The 23,759-nt window shown below is 35.9% G+C and overlaps 2 protein-coding genes across 2 annotated transcripts in view; one reads left to right on the top strand and one right to left on the bottom strand.

Annotated features, from left to right (window-relative positions):
* Positions 1-23,759, bottom strand: part of LOC309630376 (uncharacterized protein) — a gene marked incomplete at its 5' end in the record, with an annotated part of 1,321,579 nt that overhangs the window by 664,252 nt on the left and 633,568 nt on the right. The gene's annotated exons all lie outside the window — the stretch shown is intronic.
* RGS18 (regulator of G protein signaling 18) overlaps positions 1-23,759 on the top strand; it is a 46,272-nt gene that overhangs the window by 8,833 nt on the left and 13,680 nt on the right. The window contains exons 2-4 of the mRNA XM_082395540.1: positions 313-414; positions 1,459-1,520; positions 22,703-22,869. Coding sequence (XP_082251666.1) covers positions 313-414; positions 1,459-1,520; positions 22,703-22,869 — 331 coding nt within the window. The remainder of the gene's footprint in view (positions 1-312; positions 415-1,458; positions 1,521-22,702; positions 22,870-23,759) is intronic.

Below are 23,759 nucleotides of genomic sequence, written 5' to 3'. Positions count from 1 at the left end.
TTTTTTTTTAAAGTGCAACAATTTTAACCACACAGGAGAACTAGTAATAATATTTATTGAAATATAATCTCAAATACTTTAAAGTCACTGAGGGGAAAAAAACCAAGTATATTTCGCATATGCTATCCTAATTCCTCCATAAACAGTATTTAAATGAAATTCTTAAGAAAACCACTGAGTGTGTCTAGAGTGAGGGAGGTGGGTGAGAAGGGGTGTCCAGGTGATTACCAATGCCAAATCTGTTTGACAGTCAGAAGGAGAGATATCAATTGTCATCCAAGTTGTCCTGAAGCTAATGCCTTTTCATTACAGAGCTAAGGAAAAAAGAAATAGGCTAAGTCTTCTTGTGCAGAAACCTGAGTTTCACGAAGATACTCTTTCCAGCAGATCTGGGCAATTGGCCAAAGAAACAAGGTGAATAACTTGTAATTATTTCGGGGGACATTTGCTGATTCTATCATTAAAGATTTAAGAAAGAGGAAATTAGGGATTACCATTTTATTGGATATTACACAGTAATATAAGGAAGGTTAGTGATCTCATTTCAAAAAAACTAGAAATATTCCATAAAATTAAACCATTTTAATAGCTTGAATTAAGTAATCTCATAAAAATTTAAAGATGCTCTTTTAAAATTATATACCTGTCAATTTTAAATGATATATTTTACTCCTTCATCACTTTGTATTTTAAACTGATGAAATACTCATCAATTTAAAAGTTTGCACAATGTCATTGAGAAGTGCTATTCATCTCTTTCTTCAGTAGTTTGGAAAAAATGCCCTAGGTACAGTATCAAGTAAAGCACAAAAAGGGATGTTTTGTAACTTTTAGCCATTTCTTTAGTTCAAACAGAAAATGGAATAAGCTTATACACTAGGATAATATAAATTTTTCCAAATATGAAATACGACCAATAAAAGATCTAAGACAAATATATTCAATTTTCAATTATCAACATTTCTAAAATATTTGTTGTATTAAAAATGCTTCCTATTTCTTACCCCTTTAAAACTTCATTAGTCAAACTTCCTGTATCTGTTTAAAAAAAAAAAATTGTTGCATATTTTGGTAAGAGTTTCAAGGAAATTGCAGTTTTAAAAAAGTTTGACTGAAAGACACTGTTAGATTAGGTTCTTCTATTTGCCAAATTAAGAAAGATAATTGACCTGATTTCTTTGTTTTTAACCTAACACATGATTATTTTTCCCTGGAAAATAAAATAATTCATGAGAAAATAATGTTATTTTAACACATTGTTTTATAGGCAAAAACCAAAAGAAAGTTGACCAATGTTTTTGAACTTTCCAATATAAATACAATTTCCATTGTATAATAATCAAAGGAGAAATCCTGTGAAATATGACTGAAAAGAACAGTGTGATAGCACATGTTAGAGCAGATTCACAAGTAGAGTTTCTGCACACTCCATTATAAAACATTTTGTTTCTTGAACAGAATCTCTCCTGAAGAAGCAGTGATATGGGGTGAATCATTTGACAAACTGCTTTCCCATAAAGGTTAGTGCTACTTTTCCCAAATACTTTATTCTTTAATGGAAAAGTATACAAAATATGTATGTAACTATACAAAACAGGTTGTCATAAAAATTTAGTTTGATTGATAATTTACAGCAATATGAGTTTTTGATCTACAAAAATAAATAATAAAATAGTCAACTAATAAGAGTATTTTAAAAATCCTCTTATTTTATTAAGAATTACTTATGGTGGATGAAATATTTCTTGGTGCTGGATGAATAGTTTCACATTTTCAGTGTTTTTAGTTTGTGAATGAGACCCTTGGTTTTATTAAATCCCAGATTATCTGTGTTATTTTTACTGTTAAGTGATCAAAAATCTAAAGTAGTTCTTTTCATGGACATTTAGGAAACCTTCATGAAAATATATATTGTTTTAATTTTATAAATGCTTCACTCTTCGCATCAGTCATCAGAATTTTGCAGAGTAGTTGAGAATCAGGTGGGCATTTAAGGTGGAGCTTTGTAGATGAGATGGAAAGTGAGGACAAATACTGAGTTTGTCCAAGCATGGGTCAGAGGACAGGCTGCCTGGATTGCTAATCCTTAGAGTCAATTTCATAAGGTAACAGCTGAGTAAGCTTTTTTTTCTTGCCTTTATTCAGTCCACGATTTCTTTCAGGGAGCAAAACTGACAGATTGAACTGAGTAGGCGATGAGGCTAAGCAACCACAGGGTTCATTGCTTTCCACATTAAACCAGGCAGAGTCTGCTTAAGAAGCAACACTTTATCACTACCAAATAGCCACACACTTCCTCTAGCCCACAGCTTTTATTTGTATCTCCAAGTTCTTCTATTCCTTACCACATTTCTTTGAGTTAGCCGAGGCTGGTTTTCTCATCCTAAGGTGTCTACGGGAAGCAGGAGCTCCTATTGCTGGGAGTACAGTACTTGCAATTCAGCCTCAAGTACTGTGCACTCTTTGATGAAACCAACTTTTCTAATCTGTCTTCATGTCCTGTAATTTTCTCCTAATTGTCCATCCATCTGTAAGGTTTTGGTGACCAGTTCGTTTTCCCCTGGATTTACTGACCGAGAATCCTATTCCTGCAGACTCTCCCTGAAGACTTTCCCTCTTCCAATGAAAACAGATTCTGCCTCTGAACTGTAATATTGACTCAGAGAAAGAAAAGTATAGGTAGAGAAATCAAGGCTTAAATTTAGGCAAGGATGTAGTGAAAATGGAGGGTAGTGGTAAGAAAGGAAGTTCATGCTGAAAAAAATTTAATGTGTTACTCCATCCTCATTTCACCTTAATGCTCTATCACTCCCTATTTTGGAGAAAAATAATGTGAACAGCTTTCTTCAACTTTTCTTCATTCCCAATATCCACCCATTTCTTGACTTTTGTTAAAATTCTTGCCAAATATATGTAAAATCTATCTCTCATTCTCATTATCTCCTCTGTCACTGTCTTGGTTCAGGTATTTATCTAATTACAACCTGTGTAAAACTTTCCTCCCCAATTCATGCCTCCCAAACTTATCTCTTCTTTTAATCTCCTATTATTTCCACCATTTGGGCACAACTCAGCCCTTGAGCCTCTTCACTAGTCAGAGCAAGGAAAAAAAGAAGTGGAATTCATTTTTTTTTTTTCCAGTTTGAATGTTTATCATAAGGAAACATGTCTTTTCATCTGTGGATCTCCAAACCCAGCACATCACCTGGTAAATATTAAGTGCTCGAATAATATAACCAAATTTGTTGCTAGGAAAAACTTAGTCCTGGGTCCCTTTTGAGATTTGAGTTCTGGTTCTCTTCTGCCACACAATCACTTTCTTAATCACTTTCATATTCAGCTTCCTCAACTGTAAGTGGAGATCACAATGTCTTTAGCTCCAATAGAAATAAATTTCTGTCAGGATTAAATGAGATGATGAATAAGAAGCCAATAACTGTTTTCTGTTTTGTTTTGTTTTTTTCTAACATCTTTATTGGAGTATAATTGCTTTACAATGGTGTGTTAGTTTCTGCTTTGTAACAAAGTGAATCAGCTATACATATACATATATCCTCATATCTCCTCTCTCTTGCTTCTCCTTCCCACCCTCCCTATCCCACCCTTCTAGGTGTTCACAAAGCACCAAGCTCATCTCCCTGTGCTATGTGGCTGCTTCCCACTAGCTATTTTACATTTGGTAGTATGTATAAGTCCATGCCACTCTCTCACTTCGTCCCAGCTTACCCTTCCCCCTCCCCATGTCCTCAAGTCCATGCTCTACATCTGAGTCTTTATTCCTGTCCTGCCCCTAGGTTCTTCAGAACCATTATTATTATTTTTAGATTCCATACATATGTGTTAGCATACAGTACTTATTTTTCTCTTTCTGACTTACTTCACTCTCTATGACAGTCTCTAGGTCCATCCACCTCACTACAAATAACTCAATTTCGTTTCTTTTTATGGCTGAGTAATATTCCATTGTATATATGTGCCACATCTTCTTTATTTATCTGTTGATGGACACTTAGGTTGCAAGAAGTCAATAACTGTTTGACACTACACAAATGTAAATGGTTTCTGCTATCATGAAAAATAATTATCAACAATAAATTTAATAATCTTTTTCTGTTTTGCAACCTGCTCCCAGCTGTATAAACATCACTTACAGGGTTAAATTTCAATGGAAAGAAATATATAAGCTGGACTTCTTTCTTTAACTTAATAAATTGGTATATAATAATTTCACCATACTCTCATGACCCATTAGAGAGAATAAAGATTCTCTCTAGGTAATTAGTCCTACAGAAAATCCTCCCCTGGCATTCTATAATCATGTTGCTTTACAAGCAGTCAAAACCAAATGGAAAAAAATCTGCTCCTCTCTGTTCTCTACTGGTGGAAATACTAAAGTTCTGTAAAATCGCAGCAGTTTGAACCTAGACGGGGTAACATGAATAACAAAAATCAGCACTGACCCACTTGGACATTATTATCATCACTCATGATCAAAGTGCTAATTAAATTATATTGGATTCACAAAAAATTATGTTAATGGTATTCTTTTAATCAAGCCCCCAAATTCAGTTATTCTAAATTGCAAATCTTATTGTAATATTAAATTATAAAGCTTAAAATAATCACCTAAGAAAGTCTCATGGTTGCAATGGTCAAATTCCGCTCATTTCTATTGACTTGACTGTAGGCCAAAAAGAAAAAAAAAGGAAAGTTCCTATACTCATACATACACAAACACACACACACTTCAAGACCTTGCTCTATCAGATTTTATAGAATTTCCCTTTAGTTAAATGTGTAAGTTTCTCAAATTCTGTATGCCATATCTATATAAAGGAAATGGAAATTGTATTACATTTATTCAAATGGGAAGTGAAGTGATAAGTCAAACAAAATACATCGGAAATTTGAGTATTTATTTGAAAAAAAAAAAGCCTGATACTAAAACCACTGCAGAATAATTATTAGCATCTTTAGGAAAGGAGCCATAGAGTAGATGATTCTTATGCTAGATTTTAGGGGATTAATCAAAAATTCACTAGCTGGACAAAGAGAGAAAGAGATCATCCAAGCAGAAAGCCAACATAGGCATGGGGCATTAAACAGTGCAATTTATTTAGCGAACTAGAGAGAAAGTAATTCTTTATTGAGAAATATAATTTGAAAAAGGGTGGCTTAGGGTAACAGGTAATAGCTGAAACTTAAGCAGAAAGAAGAGTGTTTTGCTGTGTTCCACCAAACCAAAGAATCCATGGAGTGTTTTGATAATTCCACTATTATATTCATATTTCATTCCTAAAATGTAGCTTAACTCTTTTAAAATTAAAAAAAGCACAGAAGGTAAAATCCAAGGAAATATAACCAAAGTAGGGACTTTAGTTAATAATAATGTATCGGTATTTGTTTATTAATTATAACATATGTAGGGGCTTCCCTGGTGGCGCAGTGGTTAGGAATCTGCCTGCCAATGCAGGGGACACGGGTTCGAGCCCTGGCCCGGGAAGATCCCACATGCCGCGGAGCAACTAAGTCCGTGCACCACAGCTACTGAGCCTGCACTCTAGACCCCGCAAGCCACAACTACTGGGCCCACATGCCACAACTACTGAAGCCCACACGCCTAGAGCCTGTGCTCCGCAACAAGAGAAGCCACTGCAATGAGAAGCCCATGCACCACAACGAAGAGTAGCCCCCGCTCGCTGCAACTAGAGAAAGCCCGCGTGCAGCAACGAAGACCCAATGCAGCCAAAAATAAATAAATAAATAAATAAATTTATATATATAAAAAATATATATAACATATGTACCTTACCAATGTAAGATGTTAATAATAGCAGGGATCTGGAGGTGTGGGGTGTGTGGAAGCTCTGTCCTATCTTCATAACTCTTCTGTAAATCTATTCTAAAAGTAAATGTTTATTTTAAAAAATGAACTCAAATACGTTATACAGTAAATTTAATACACTGCAGTCCATCAATAATTTAACTTCCATTCCTCATTTGTTTCTCTGCAGATATTAGGGTAATTTTTTTCCTGCCTTCCCTGTTTATTGACAAATTTGCCTGAAGCTGCAAAATGAATCATAAAAATCTATGATTTAAAACCATATATATCAATAATTTCTAAATGTTGTTTAAGAAAAACAAAAAGAATAAACCCAAAACCAGTATCAGACTGTCATTCATAATCACCAATTTCAAATTTAGTTATCAGTCTTCTTACCAATTGACTTTATGAAAATAAATGTTACCAATATGAACTTAGCAAATCAATTAATTCCAATAAAATTACACATATATGTATATTACACTCACATATTTGTGAGTGTTTGTATGCATATATTTATATGGTTCTGCGTAAGACAGCTTTGAAAGTAAAACGATGCTGCTGATAGTACATAGTTTTGAAAACAATTGGCTAAAATAGTTTAAAAAATGCCGGTAGAACTTGCAGTGTTTCATGTAGGTTTTAGAAAATCATTACACGAAATGATGTCGATGTGTGGAAGATTTCAACAGGCAGAGGAAAAGGTTATTCCTGAGTAGAGAAAAAGGCAGGAAAAGGGCTAGAGAAATAAGCGATTTGGGCATAACCTAGGAAAGCAAGCAGGTCCCTTTCACTGAGGTAAAGAGTAGTGAACAATCACATTGGAAAGTCAAGTAGGGGACAAACTCAAGAAGAGTTTGTTTGTTAGAAAGCTAACTCTGATGCATAGAAAGGTAGAATTCTACGCATATAATAGGACGACCTACAAGGTTGTTACAAATATCAAAGTTAACCTCAATGTAAGGGCTATTTTGGAAAGAAAATGGAAGAACTTGGTGACTGACTGAATGTGTACGTATGTTGTAAAGTGAGATGGTGAAGAAATAGGAGATGAAGAAAAAGGAGCCAAAGATCTCCAGATTTTGTTCCATATTAATAGGAAGGTAAGAGTGCCTTTTATAGATCAGAAATAGAGGTAGAAAAAAAAAGATTTGGAGAAGATAACAGGTGAGAGTTTGAACTTTTTTAGTCGCTGGTAAAGTTTATCAGAAGTTTTGCAGGATTTTATAGGCACACATCTAGAATATGGAAGCATGATTGATTATAGAAAGATTTTCTAACCATCTCACATACTTGATAAGTAAAGATTTGAAAGAGAAGGTTATTTCCTATGAAGGGAATCTCTGTCAATAAAAAAAAACTTCCAACTACTACCTGTTTATTTTCCTGTACATCCTTTTTTCCAGTCATTGCAAATAATTCCAATATTTTTAGTCTTTTTATTAACAACTATGCGCTTGGGCTTTTTGCACCTTAAATTGTGATCATATATACTAAGCTTAATTTCAAGAATAATTCATAATAAGGTAGGATAAAAGGAATATGTAAGTCATTTCACCCCCTTGATTTAAAAATATGAACTGATACTGTGGGAAGTACATATTACTGACTTTGAGGAAAGGCTACAAGGAAGTGCATACTTCTCTTTTGGAGAAGGAAATTAGCACTTCTCCTTACACTTTTCACCTTGTGGCTTTTTAAGCTGCCCTTTCCAATTTTCAGTCACCGTTTTCTGCAAGATAAGGGATTCCAGGGTTCTGCAAATTTAACTTTCTGAATCAAGCTGACCCATAACAAACATGCAATTACTTGATCTATCTAAAAAATAAAAGTAAGTAAAATCCAGTCTAGATTATAAATGGGCCACACAAACAAATCATTATTGCATGAGTAACCACCACACTCTGTGGCAGGTCCAAAGTCAAATACCAAAGGAGAAGCAAGGCAACCTAGTACTTAAGATACCACATTGTACTTGGGTTTCCAACTTCTGAGTTCCTTGACTTTTTGTTTCATTTGGTTTCTTGGCATCAGAAAAATACTCCAACAGATGTCAGAGTTTCAATTTAGCAACATGCAATTACAAGCATTTCATATTTGTATGACACATCGAGACAGCTTCTTCCAGTGTGAATTCTAATCCCGGGTTCTATCAAGCACTTTTGGCAGGTGTCTTCACCACTGCTTCCTTCTAAAGGACTGTTTAGTAAGTTACTGCCTGTGTGTGAGAAATGGTTCCATTGTGACCTGACTTCATGCAGCTGCCAAGTGAGTAAGAGAAACAGGAAGTAACTAGTGTGCTGGGATAATCCTGCACGATATTACGTATTATTTTTTAAAAAGTCATTTACTTAAACTTTTAAATAGATGAACTACCTTCTCATTCATCATTAATTTGTTTCTTGAATCAGTATTTATTCTCCCCTATTATATTCATATTATGCCAACAAGATCCATTCACTTTGATTAACTCACCACGAGCACTTTTAAACACACAGCGCTTTTCCTTACGTTAGTGCTGTGACTTCATTTTGAATGTCTGTATCAAACTCAAGCCTAAGCACGGTAACGAAGGGCTTTTACATGATACTCCAAAGCACAACGGCTGGTACAGAGCTGACACTCACTCATGCTTTGTGAATTAGTGAAGGACCATTTAAGTAGCATTCATGCTATTTTCTGGAAGGCTTCTATAGTCATCTTAAGTAAGCTGATTTTTCTCTGCTGCTCCAAACAGAATTAGTCAGCCCTGCAATTCTCATTCCTTAGTCCTTGGTCTATACATGCCTATCTTGCCTATTAATCTCCATATTCCTCAACAGTAAAGACTTTGTTGTTTCATGGCAGTTGAAAGATAAACATTCTATAATTATAAACAAAATAAACCTGGATTCAAACCCCTGTGCTATCTTTTCCCAGCGGTAAGATTCAGGGCAACTTAACTCTCTGAATCTCAGCTTCTTCATCTGTATAAATGGGTAGAACAGGACTTAACTCCTTAGGGCTGATGTGAAAATTAAATGGAACTGCCCCAAAAAAGGCATATAGCAGTGTGCCAAGGCCTTAGCAAAGACTCAAAACTTCTAACTATTGTAATTAATATCATTGCATTTTCAGTTTATAATACAGTCCTCAGGTTCACACTAGGTGTTTCACAAATAAAAGATAGACGAAGGAAGTTATTTTTAATAAGTAACAATTTCAGTTGTCTGGCATATGGATGATCCCTTCTAGGTGTCAATACAAAAAGTTTCTTATAATTGAGATTTATTAATAGGAAAAGTAATGACCATATCCTCCTAAAATTGTCACAGTAATTTATCAACTTGCTTTAGGAATAGTTTGGTATTTTAAAACTGATCAATCCATGCTTCTATATGACATATAGATAGAATAAAATGAAATCCAAAAAGCATTTCCCTTCACTGGAGTCAAAGTAACTTTATTCATAAGCCCAATAAAACATATTCTTAATTTCCTCTTTCCAATCTTGGTCTGACCTGGAAGAGACTGTTCTGTTGTAAGATAGCAGGCATTTTATTTGCTAACTTTCCTTTAATTTCCATTTAAATAGTAACAGAGGAGCAAGTAAGAACAAGACAAATGTCTCTCATTGTGGGAGGGGAAGAGGCAGAACCCACATCATGAACACACAGGACAATACCACCCAATGACAGGCTTTTCAATATCAGAGTGCACATTTCCATACGACCACTTTTGCTTTTTTAATTAGGACTACCTGAAGATGTTCTCACAATCATTTTGCTGTCTTGCTTCCAATTGTTTCCTAATATCTAGTCAAGGAATTCTCCTCAGAAATCTACTTCATAGCAGCTACCGAGCAAATAAGAAATTTCAGAATTCTATTAAAAAATACAAAGAATCTATCAGTTGAAGATAATTATGAGAGATAAATTAAGAGAATATACATATATTTAGGATTCAATCCAGCAAAAAGTGGATGTTAATTGGAGGAAAAAAGGGCAAACATTTTAGAAATTTTAAAGAGGAAGGAAGTATGGGTGCTAAGCAGAGGTTTTTGATTACACTAAAAATTCATCAAGGGGGAATTCTCAATATATTTTTTTAAAGTTCTGGCCAGAGGCTGGGGCATGACTACGTAACTACCTAAAGTTTGGTTTAAGCCAATTGGTCTACAGATGGTTGTTTTTGTTGAGGTTTTTCTTTCACACACCTAAACATTGCCCACATTTCAAATTCTATTTCAATTTTGATTTAGGGGTTGAAAGGCATGTTTTGCCTTAGCCTCCTTGTTTCCTTCTGGGATCATTACAGAAGAAGAAGGAAAAAAAAAAGACAAAAAGTAAAACCAGAGATTATGCAACAAAACCATCTTTGTAGTCACATAAATGGAAAAGGAAGAAGTTTTCAAGCTGTTGCCAATCAGTAGCCAAATGATGCTTATTCAGCCTATTTTCTAAAGTCATCAGCCTGGGGCTCCAGCTTTACCTGAAGTCGGAAAGGTTGCTGCTGCGATGTAGTTTTCAAAAATTAAAGGAATGTAATCTTCGACAATAGTAATGACTCAACCTGCTTTTTTATAAGTTCAGGTACTGAGCTACAGAGGGTAAAAGAGTTGTGGAAAGGAAAATCAAACAGACCACACTAAGGAACAGTAATCCCTAAGACAGCTGGTGGGTTAACAAGTCAGGGTAAAACCCACTTGTCTGACTCCATTGTTCACTTTGATAGCTATTTTGGCTTAAAAATAATAAAAACAGAGATAGATCATTAACTTTACTCTGAGAATATATACATTTTTAGGTATTTGGGGAAAATCTTCTATCTATCAAAATGCTTCAAAGAATCATTATCCATTTATATTTTCCTGCTACATTCTGAGCAAAGCACACTACACAGCATGAGAAATAAATCTTGAAAATCAAACACTAACTGTGCTAGAGAAATAAGAACAAGAGTGGCTCAATATCACCCACATTGATCATTCTTCCTCCTCCTCAGAGACTAGAATTTGTTAACTTACACAGGAAGCGCTTAGAACTAAGGCCTCCTTAAGACAGCTGTGTTTGACTAGGAATTATCTTACCAGCATCTAATCACTGTGGACAAGTTCTGGGTTGCATGTCAGTCCTATGATGCCTTCTCAAATTTTTGTTGAGACTGACCTTTGCTTGTCTTCCCAGTTTCTTCGTTAAGGTTTAACCACTAACATCTGGTGCTCAGGATCAATTTACCAAGGAAAAGAAATGGCAGACTCTCTCCTCACCCCAATGAAAACACCAATGGAAGGAGCAGCGGAGTAGAAGAGGCCCACAGGGCTCGTCTATCATGGTAGTGTTTGGAGAGATCCCATACCTAACACTTAGGGAATGTCTGTAGGTTATGCCATTTCTGGCTGTTGTTTTCTTACATTAAGTTCCTGGATCTCTAATATAATCAAACAGTTGCTTTCAGCATTAAAAACAAAAACGAAAACACAATGCTTCATGACAAACAGGACAAGTTCTAGATATAGGAGAAATAAATGGTGACATGTACCACGTGATTTGAGGATTGTAGTAGTTTCCTGTGGCTGTGTAACAAACTATGATAACTTTCTGGACTTACAACACAAATATATTATCTTACAGTTCTGTAGGTCAGAAGTGTAGCATGGATCTCACTGGAAAAATAATCAAGGTGTCAGCAGGCTGTTGTCCTTTGTGGAAGGTCTTGGGGAGAATCCCTTTCCTACCCATTTGGGTTCTTGGCAGAATTCAGCTCTTTGCAGTTTTGGACCAAGGTCTCCATTCTCTTGCTGGCTCTAAACTAAGGCCACTCTCACCCTCTGGAAGCCACCACATTCTTTGGCTCTTGACCATCTTCTTCCATCTTGAAGGGCAGCAACAGTGCTTCTCACACTGCATCCCCCTGACCCACTTCTCTGTCTTCCTCCTCCACTTTTAAGCACTCATGTGATGAGATTGGGTCCACCTGGATAATCCAGGCTAATTTGCCCCTCTCAAGGTCCTTAACCTTAATCACATCAGCAAAGCTTTTGCTCCATGTCAGGTAATGTAGTCACAGGTTCTGAGGATTAGGGCATGGACATCTTTGGAGGACTGTTAACTCGACCTATGACAGAAAGTGCTGCCTTCTTGAGAAAGATATACTTCTACAATTTGTTTGTTTGAAAAGTGAGATCTGGGACAATTGAATTTATATGAATCTCAGTTTTCTCAGCTACGAAAATGAATATAGGACATATTCCAGACATATGTTGTAGTATTAAATGTAGTAATGCATATGAACAGCACTTAGCCCTCAAAACCTCTACACATGTTAAAAATGCAAACCCTCTTAGTTATCACCATAATTCTACCACATTCATTCTTCTTGCTTCATTCTATATGGAACTTATTATATTACAAATAATCACGGACCATGAGGAATAGTTCTAGAGAACAGTGAATAGAAGAAATGAATATAAGTGAAAATAAGTTGAGTAGACAAAAGAAAGCTATCATTTACTTCAAATATTTTGCCTTAATGCTAGAATGTATGCTTCTCCCTCTTTAAATTCCTGACTTTAAGTCTCCAATATTTTGTTCAGAATCTTTACATCTGTGATCATTAGTCTATAATTTTCTTTTCCTTTTCCTTTGTTAATCGTTATTTCTGGGGGTGGTGTTGGTGTTACATTTGTCAGGTTTTGGTATTAGAGTTATCCTAGCCTCTTAAAATGAGAAGGAAATTATTCATCCCTCCACTGTTTTCTGGAAGTTGTATAAGATTAGAATACTTTTTTCTTAAATGTTTGATGAAATTCACCAAATCTGGGCCCAAGATTTTTTTTGGGGGGGGGGTGGTATTTTTATTATAAAGATCTATTAAGATAGAGTTTCAGATTTTTCACTTCAGTGTCAGTTTGGGTAGGCTTTCTTTAAACAATTTTCCCATTTTATTTAATTTATATTTATTGGCATAAAATCATTCATAATATTTACTATCTTTGTAATATCTCTAAGATCTGTAGAAATATCACTGATTTGCTTCCTACTACTATGAAACAGCCTCACTAGGAGTTCTATTTTATTAATGTTTTCGAAGAACCAACTTTTGGCTTTGTAAATTTTCTCTATGGTTTGTTTTCTTTTACACAGACTTCTTTTATAATTTTTTTTCCTTCAACTTACTGTGGCTTTAATTTTCTCCTGTTTTTAAAGCTTCTTAAAGTAGAAACTTAGATTTTATCTTTTACTAGTATAGCATTTCATGTGGTAAATTTCCCCCTAAATACGGTTTAAACTGCATCCTACAAATTTTGATGTGCTGTATTTTTATTATAATTCAATTGTAAATAGTTTCAAATTTCTCTTTTGATTTCTTCTTTGATCAATAAATTATTTATATGTGTTGTTTTATTTCCAAATATTTGGGGTTTTTTAAAGCTATGTTACTAGTTGATTTTTTTTTAAAACCTTTATTGGAGTATAATTGCTTTACAATGGTGTGTTAGTTTCTGCTGTATAACAAAGTGAATCAGCTATGCATATACATATACCCCATATCTCCTCCCTCTTGCATCTCCCTCCCACCCTCTCTATCCCACCCCTCTAGGTGGTCACAAAGCACCAAGCCCATCTCCCTGTGCTATGCAACTGCTTCCGACTAGCTATTCTACATTTGGTAGTATATATAAGTCCATGCCATTCTCTCACTTTGTGGCAGCTTACCCTTCCCCCTCCCGGTGTCCTCAAGTCCATTCTCTATGTCTGTGTCTTTATTCCTGTCCTGCCCCTAAGTTCTTCAGAACCATTTTTTTTCCCCCTTAGATTCCATATATATGTGTTAGCATACGGTATTTATTTTTCTGACTTACTTCACTCTGTAAGACAGACTCTAGGTCCATCCACCTCACTACAAATAACTCAATTTTGTTTCTTTATATGGCTGAGTAATATTCCATGGTATATATATGCCACACCTTCTTCACAAATTCATCTGTTGATGGACACAGGTTACTTCCATATCCTGGCTCTTGTAAATAGAGCTGCAATGAACATTGTGGTACATGACTCTTTTTGAATTATGGTTTTCTCAGGGTATATCCCCAGTAGTGGGATTGCTGGGTCGTATGGTAGCTCTATTTTTAGTTTTTTAAGGAACCTCCATACTGTTCTCCATAGTGGCTGTATCAATTTACATTCCCACCAACAATGCAAGAGGGTTCCCTTTTCTCCACACCCTCTTAAGCATTTATTTTCTGGAGATTTTTTGGTGATGGCCATTCTGACCGGTGTGAGGTGATACCTCATTGTAGTTTTGATTTGCATTTCTCTGATGATTAGTGATGTTGAGCATTCTTTCATGTGTTTGTTAGCTACCTGTATATCTTCTTTGGAGAAATGTCTATTTAGGTCTTCTGTCCATTTTTGGATTGGGTTGTTTATTATTTTGATATTGAGCTGCATGAGCTGCTTGTATATTTTGGAGATTAATCCTTTGTCAGTTGCTTCATTTGCGAATATTTTCTCCCATTCTGAGAGCTGTCTTTTCATCTTGTTTATGGCTTCCTTTGCTGTGAAAAGCTTTTAAGTTTCATTAGGTCCCATTTGTTTACTTTTGTTTTTATTTCTATTGGTCAAAAAGGATCTTGCTGTGATTTATGTCACAGAGTGTTCTGCCTATGTTTTCCTCTAAGAGTTTGATAGTGTCTGACCTTACATTTAGGTCTTTAATCCATTTTGAGTTTATCTTTGTGTATGGCGTTTGGAAATGTTCTACTTTCATTCTTTTACATGTAGCTGTCCAGTTTTCCCAGCACCACTTATTGAAGAGGCTGTCTTTTCTCCATTGTATACTCTTGCTTCCTTTATCAAAGATAAGGTGACCATATATGCGTGGGTTTATCTCTGGGCTTTCTATCCTGTTCCATTGATCTATATTTCTATTTTTGTGCCAGTACCATACTGTCTTGATGACTGTAGCTTTGTAGTATTGTCTGAAGTCTGGGAGTCTGATTCCTCCAGCTCCATTTTTCTTTCTCAAGATTGTTTTGGCTCTTCAGGGTCTTCTGTGTTTCTATACAAACTGTGCAATTTTTTGTTCTGGTTCTGTGAAAAATGCCATTGTAGTTTGATAGGGATTGCATTGAATCTGTAGATTGCTTTGGGTAGTATAGATCATATCTTGGGTCACAAATCAAGCCTTGGTAAATTTAAGAAAATTGAAATTATATCAAGTATCTTTTCTGACCACAATGCTATGAGACTAGATATCAATTACAGGAAAAAATCTGTAAAAAAATACAAATACATGGAGGCTAAACAATACACTACTTAATAACCAAGAGATCACTGAAGAAATCAAAGAGGAAATCAAAAAATATCTAGAAACAAATGACAATGAAAACACAATGACCGAAGACCTATGGGATGCAGCAAAAGCAGTTCTAAGAGGGAAGTTTAGAGCAATACAATCTTACCTCAAGAAACAAGAAACATCTCAAATAAACAACCTAACCTTACACCTAAAGCAATAAGAGAAAGAAGAAGAAAAATACCCCAATGTTAGCAGAAGGAAAGAAATCATAAAGATCAGATCAGAAATACATGAAAAAGAAATGAAGGAAACAATAGCAAAGATCAATAAAACTAAAAGCTGGTTCTTTGAGAAGATAAACAAAATTGAAAAACCATTAGCCAGACTCATCAAGAAAAAAAGGGAGAAGACTCAAATCAATAGAATTAGAAATGAAAAAGGAGAAGTAACAACTGACACTGCAGAAATACAAAGGATCATGAGAGATTACTACAAGCAACTCTATGCCAATAAAATGGACAACCTGGAAGAAATGGACAAATTCTTAGAAAAGCACAACCTTCCAAGACTGAACCAGGAAGAAATAGAAAATATAAACTGATCAATCACAAACACTGAAATTGAGACTGTGATTAAAAATCTTCCAACAAACAAAAGCCCAGGCCCAGATGGATTCACAGGCGAATTCTATCAAACATTTAGAGAAGAGTTAACACCTATCCTTCTCAAACTCTTCCAAGATATAGCAGAGGGAGGAACACTCCCAAACTCATTCTACAAGGCCACTATCAACCTGATACCAAAACCAGACAAAGATGTCACAAAGAAAGAAAACTACAGGCCAATATCACTGATGAACATAGATGTAAAAATCCTCAACAAAATACTAGCAAACAGAATCCAACAGCACATTAAAAGGATCTTACACCATGATCAAGTGGGGTTTATCCCAGGAATGCAAGGATTCTTCAATATACGCAAATCAATCAGTGTGCTACGCCATATTAACAAATTGAAGAATAAAAACTATATGATCATCTCAGTAGATGCAGAAAAAGCTTTTGACAAAATTCAACACCCATTTATGATTAAAACCCTCCAGAAAATAGGCATAGAGGTAACTTACCTCAACATAATAAAGGCCATCTATGACAAACCCACAGCGAACATCGTCCTCAATGGTGAAAAAGTGAAACCATTTCCTCTAAGATCAGGAACAAGACAAGGTTGCCCACTCTCACCACTATTATTCAACATAGTTTTGGAAGGTTTAGCCACAGCAATCAGAGAAGAAAAAGAAATAAAAGGAATCCAAATTGGAAAAGAAGAAATAAAGCTGTCACTGTTGGCAGATGACATGATCCTATACATAGAGAATCCTAAAGACACTACCAGAAAACTAGTAGAGCTAATCAATGAATTTGGTAATGTAGCAGGATACAAAATTAATGCACAGAAATCTCTTGCATTCCTATACACTAATGAAAAATCTGAAAGAGAAATTAAGGAAACACTCCCATTTACCATTGCAACAAAAAGATAAAATACCTAGGAATAAACCTACCTAAGGAGTCAAAAGACCTGTATGCAGAAAACTATAAGATACTGATGAAAGAAATTAAAGATGATACAAACAGATGGAGAGATATACCATGTTCTTGGATTAGAAGAATCAACATTGTGAAAATGACTAGTTGATTTTTGATTAAAACCCTTATGGGCAAAGGACATACTCTGTAAGACTTCAATCTTTTGACGTTAATTTAAATTCATTTTACATCCTAGCATGTGGTCCATCTTGGATAATCTTTCTTGTGCACTTGAAAAGATGTATTTGGTAGAATGTCATATAAATGTCAATTAGGTCAATTTAGTTGATAATGTTCAAGTTTTATATATTCTGATTGACATTCTATTTGTTCTATAAATTTATGAGTGAACAGAATTAAAATCTGCAAGTATAATTGTGGATTTTCCCCCCTAGTTTCCTGCTATCCTTTTTTTTTTTAATTTTTAAAAAATTTTTGGCTGTGTTATGTCTTCATTGCTGTGCACGGGCTTTCTCTAGTTGTGGTGAGCGGGGGCTACTCTTTGTTGCAGTGTGCGGGCTTCTCATTGAGGTGGCTTCTCCTGTTGCCGAGCACAGGCTCTAGGCACGTGGGCTTCAGTAGCTGTGGCACGCAGGCTCAGTATCTGTTGCTTGTGGGCTCTAGAGCGCAGGTTCAGTAGTTGTGGTACACAGGTTTAGTTGTTCCGCGGCATATGGGATCTTCCCAGACCAGGGCTCAAACCCATGTCCCCTGCATTGGCAGGCAGATTCTTAACTACTGTGCCACCAGAGAAGTCTTCTGCTATCCTAAATTGAATAATTTCTATCTTCCTGTCTTCTAGTGTACTCATCTTTTCTTAGGCAGTTGTTAATCTGTTGTCGTGCTGATCCAATTAATTCTTTTTGCTTCAGGTATTTTCCATTTTAGTTCTAGAATTTCCATTTGATTGTTTTCTATAGTTTCAATTTCTGTTCTGAGTTTTTGCATCTATTCACTCCTTATGTCGTTTTTAACCTTTTCATTCTTCAACATATAAATAATAGCTTTATAACATCCTGTGTGCTATTTCCAACATTTCAGATATCTTGTGGTCAGTTTCTATTGACTGCTTTTGTTATTGATAATGGGTCACATTAGACATTTCTTGCATGCCTAATAAATTTTTATTGTATGTGAGCAAGGAGGAAGATATAGGAGTCTAGATTATGCTGTCTTCCTTTAAACAGCGTTAGATTATTTTTCTGGCAGTCAGTTAAATCACGGGTGGATCCTCTTGATTCTTTCTGATCAGTTTGATATTTAAAACCAATCTCTTTCCAATTTATCTTAGTTTGAAGACAAAGACCTTGCCTGTAGTATTTATACCAAAAACATAGCCTTTGTTGGGTATCTCCACTATAGCTGGGCCAGAAATCCAAAGTCTCCCAGACCCATGCAAACTCCCTGATCTCCATTTACGTCTCAGCACCACCACAGCTATACTCTTCTGGGCTTCACAGAGTTTGCCCTGCCCATGTACAGCCTGACCCTCAGCCAAGGATCTACAGGCAACCTGCATGTAGACTTCCAGGCACCCTCTGCATGTTTCTTTCTTCTTTTTTTTTTTCCTCTGTACCCTGACCCACAAATTCCAAACATATTATGATCCCCAAACTCATCTCTGCCTCCTCAACAAGATTTTTTTTGCTAGAACTTTTGTATTTTTAATGAAAATTTGTACTTTTTCTCATGTGTTCAATTATTACTTATTTCTTTCAGTAAGTAAATATTGAGTGCTTTCTTCATGCTGGGGATTTTTGTGGCAAATTAGACAAGGGCCTTCATCTCATGAATCTCACAATATAGCATGAGAAACAAAAATAAGCAAGCAACTGCAGCACAATAGTTTAAATGTTACCCAGTGTAGGAAGTCATATATGAAGGACACCCAACTTATTTTTGAGATCAGTGAAATCTTTCCAGATAAAATGATCTAATTTAAACTTCAATGGGTGATACAGATTAGCCTGACGAAATTAGATTGATAAAATTGGAGTAGGAAGAGACAATGTTTCCAATAGAAGCTAAAGAGATGTGAGAACATGGCACATGAATGGAACTCTAAGTTATTTCACTGTGCTTGGAGCTTAGAGTGTGAGAAAGAGAGTGGAAAGAGATTAAGGGCATTGTTGGAAAATTTTCAACAGTGAAGAAACATAATTAAATTTGTACTCTAGAAAGATATTACTGACTAGAATGTGAATAATAAACTTGGAAAGTGGGGGGGGGGGGTTAGCAGGGGAGGGAAGCAAGGGAAGCCTGGAGTTAGAGTCACCATTTAGAAGGTTGTTATAATAATCTATGTAAAATATGATCCTGGTCTGAATAAGGGTAATTCCAGATTGAATAAAAATAAAAAGACAGATGCATGATACATAAAGGAGATAAAGTTGACAAGATTTGATTATCAATTGAGTTGAGAAGAAAATTGGGGATCCCTAAGTATGCCAGGGTTGCAGGGTAAGTTGTTGAGTGGATGGTGTCACTGCGTGGGAACCATTCTGGGAAGCTTTTGGGTGAAGATATTGAATTCATCTGTGATGTGATTATTTTGGTGGGAAATTCAGTGGAGATGTTTACCAAATGTTGGTGATATGAGCTTGGAGCTCAGGAAAGAGATCTGAGCTGGAGATCATTTCTGAAAATCATCAGCATATTCATTGTGTTGAAGTGTTGAAGTGATTGCCCTGGAATTGGAATTAAAGGGAAGAAGGAAGAAGGATAAACTGAGAGGTATTTAGAAAAGCAGTAGTCAGAGGTATAAGAAGAAACTCAAGAGTGTATGTGCCATAGAAAAGAATTACAGACATATCTCATCTTCGCCTGCTGTCATAGAGAGATGAAGTAATATATGGATTGGAAAAAAAATTTTTCCATGGAATATAACAGTAAGTCATTTTGGTAAAAATTATTCAAGTCAAGCGTTGAGTAGAAACCACATTTTAGTGTATGGGGAGGTAAATGAGTGGAGGAGATTAAGAGACCAACTGCAGAAAGCTTACTCAAAAGACTTTGTAAGGAGAAAGATATAGATCAATAGCTGGAGGAATATCTGAGGTGAAGAGAAAAATTTTCTTCTAATGATTTCTTGTAATGAGATTAAAATCTTTTAATTAGATCAAAATTTAACTCAGAGAAACTTTATTGTTTTGCAAGATTGTTTGTAATGCCTTATTTTGTCTGTAGGTGCCAGCAGTATGCATAAAGTACAGAGGGAAGTAAGGGGGAAAGGAGTTTCAGGAAAAATGTTAGAAGACGAGGATACAGGAAGATAGAGAAAGAAAAGGGAGGTAGAAGAGGCGAGAAAAGGAGAAGAATGTAAAGAACAGGATCCCAGCAAACATCACATTTAACCAGGGAACAGAAGACATTAAGCCAGGCTTAAAGTAATCGCATGGTATAAATTAGGAGGTATGGTGTCCTAGAATCCTAGGAAGAAGAATATTTCAAAAAGGAGGGGATCATTATTATCAAATGCTGCCAAGTGAGAAATCCAGACAGGACTCATGAAATTTCCTCGTGTAATTACTCACCTGTGATAGCAGAAAGAGAAATGGGTCATAACTATGAGTAGAGAACAAATCTAAAGAAAGATTGCTAAAAATCGTTTGTATCCAACTCAAATGTGAATTTCTCTGAGAAAATTTATTTATTTATTTATTTATTTATTTATTTATTGGCCGTGCTGTGCAGCATGTGAGATCTTAGTTCCCCAACCAGGGGTCAAACATGTGCCCCCTGCATTGGGAGCACAGAGTCTTAACCACTGGACCGCCAGGGAAGTCCCTGAGAAAATTTAACTGAAAAAACTAGATGGAACATTTTTACCTTTTCTCAATGCTTCTATAATGCTCTCTTCTCTATTTCAAATACCATATGACTGAACAGCTTCACTTCTCTTATCCCACAGAAATAAAATCTTATGTCTACACACACACACAAAATCTATACATAAATGTTTATAGCATCCTTATTGATAATAGCCCCCCAAAACCTTCAACGGGAATGGTTAAACAAATCCATACCACGGAATACAACATGGCAATGAAAAGGAACAAATTACTGATACATTGATGAATCTCCAGCAAATCATGGTAGATGAAAAAAGCCACCCCAAACAATATAGACTACATGATTCCACTTATATTCTTGAATTGACCAAATTATAGCAATGGAGAACAGACTATTGGTTCCTAACATTGAAGGAGGGGTTGGGTGTGGGAAAAATGTGAGTATAGCAGTAAAAAGGCAACATGAGATATCCTTATAATCAAGGAAATATTCTGTATCTTAACTATATCAATATCATTATCCTATTTGTGATATTTTTACTACAGTTTTACAAGATGTTATATTGGTGGAAACTGGATAAAGGGTACATGGGCTCTGTCTCTGTTATTTCCTACAACTACATGTGAATCTATAATTTTCTCAAAGAAGTTTAATTTTTTAAAAAATACCGGGGCTTCCCTGGTGGCACAGTGGTTAAGAATCTGCCTGCCAATGCAGGGGACATGGGTTTGAGTCCTGGTCTGGGAAGATCCCACATACCACGGAGCAACTAAGCATGCGTTACAACTACTGAGCCTGCGCTCTAGAGCCCTCAAGCCACAACTACTGAAGCCTGCGCGCCTATAGCCTGTGCTCTGCAACAAGAGAAGCCACCACAATGAGAAGCCTGTGCACCACAACAAACAGTAGCCCCCGCTCGCACAACTAGAGAAAACCCACAAGCGGCAACAAAGACCCAACGCAACCAAAAATAAATGAAAAAAAAAAACTATTAGCCAAAGAAAGTAGAATATCATAAATAGTTGAAAGAACCCTAGTATTAAAGTCAGATTGTCTTAGTGTTGAATCCTGAGTCTGCCACAGTTTTAGCTATGAAACTTTACCTAACTGAGCCTAAAAAAAATGATAGTCATCAAAATCATCAACATCATCATAACCATCACCCCCCCCATCAAAATCCAGATAGCGTACTTGCTATATGCCAGTTTCTGTTTTAAGCGTCCTGCACATTTTGGCACATTTAATTCTCTAAACAGCTCTATCAGGTCGGTTTTATCATTATCTTAATTTTAAATATTGAGAAACTGAGGCACAGAAAGGAAAAGTAATTCACTCAGGACCACATAGTAACTAGCTGAACAAGAACTTGAACCCTGGCAGTCTTCCATAAGACTTGATACCTGCCCCTAACATTCATGGGGCTCAGGAAAAAAGTAAAAATGGAGGCCCCATACTATATTTCTAAATGCTTAAGAGTTATAGATCAGGCTAATAAACTGTTAAAAATAGACATTTTATCCTTCTATTGTGACACTTGGTAGATTACGTTTGAATATAAAATTCTCAGACTCTTCCCAGTTCTACCCTATAAGCGTAGCCCACCTCCCTTCACTTTCCACCCATGGTTTGGTTCCACACTGTGAGAGGCCTCTTTGCACATTTGGGTGGACACTCCAGCGTGCAAATTCAAGTCCTGTCCACACTCAAGCCTTGGGGTGTGCATTCCACGGAGTCAGGTGCCTTTGGTGGATGTATTTGGGGGAAGAGGACCGTGCCAATCCTGGAAACACAAAGCCTTTTACAGGGAATTTCAGGGTCCTGAGTCCAAGAAGCATGGTCTAGAAATTGAGAGATGGTCTCCAGCTGGAATTGCTCTTTGGCTCTGTAGAATAACCGTACCACACTCACCCCAGGGAAAGGCACAGCTGAGAGAGATCCAAAGTGAGGTCCAGATTTAAGGTCCCTGTTACTCAGTTCTAAGTATGATACCAGCCTCATTTCAACAGAAATGGTACTTACCTTTCATAGTTGTGAAGATTTCAGCTAATTGTTAACATGGTTCCTCATGAGAAGGATCTGTGCTACTGCCCTGAATCAGAGGGAAGATGCTTCTTCCACTAACATTCACGGTTGTACTTTAATATCAAGTAGCATATTTTCTCAGCATCAATATTTTTTAGTTAAAATATATCACTTCTTTTCTTGGTAGATGGACTGGAGACTTTTACCAGATTTCTTAAAACTGAATTCAGTGAGGAAAACATTGAATTTTGGATAGCCTGTGAAGATTTCAAGAAAAGCAAAGACCCTCAACAAATAATTCATAAAGCAAAAGCAATATATGAGAAATTTATACAGAATGATGCTCCACAAGAGGTAAAGATGATTGTAAAAATTTACATCTGTTTGAAAACTTTTTGAGAGAATATGTTTTCATCAAATCGGTACTGCCATACATTCTAACAGAAAGGTCAGAATTTTGTTGAAACAAAAATGGTGGTTATTTACAAGCATGCCTCATGTTATTGCCCTTTACTTTATTGCACTTCACATATATTTTGTTTTTTACAAATTGAAGGTTTGTGACGGCCCTGCCTTGAACAAGTCTATCGGTGCCATTTTTCCAACAGCATTGGCTCACTTCCTATCTCTATGTAACATTTAGGTAGTTCTCACAATATTTCTTACTTTCCCATTATTATTATACTTGCTATGGTGATCTGTGATCAGTGATCTTTGATGTTTCTACTGTGACTCACTGAAGGCTCAGATGATGGTTAGCCTTTTTTCTCAATGAAGTATTTTTTAATTAAGGTATGTACGTTGTTTTTTTAGTCATAATGCTATCACACACTTAATGGATTATCATGTAAACATAAGTTTTTATGCACTGGGAAACCAAAAAATTTGTGTGACTCGCTTTATTGTGATATCCCCTTTACTGAGGTGGTCTGGAAGGGAACCCGCAATAGCTCCGAGGTCTGCCTGTATATAGGTTTCTATTTACAAACAGAATGCATTATAAGATATTGCTATGGAAGGAAAGGTATAATTGAAGTTACTCCTCAGGGTATTTTATTCTAGACTAAGAGTGAATACAATTAATTGCAACATTTAGATTCATTCATTTATCATATTAATCACCTTAGCACAAGTAACTGCTTGTAGAAACTAAAGATTTTTATACATGATGAAGGTAAGAGAAATCAAGAAGTTTGTATTATGTACTATTTTAATGTTAGCTCATCTACCTGTACAAAGTTTCA

The sequence above is a fragment of the Balaenoptera borealis genome (assembly GCF_965194805.1).
Source record: "Balaenoptera borealis genome assembly, chromosome: 1".
Classification (NCBI taxonomy): Eukaryota; Metazoa; Chordata; class Mammalia; order Artiodactyla; family Balaenopteridae; genus Balaenoptera; species Balaenoptera borealis.
Note: the sequence above shows the minus strand (reverse complement) of the source record. Positions and strands in the feature narration are given on the sequence as shown.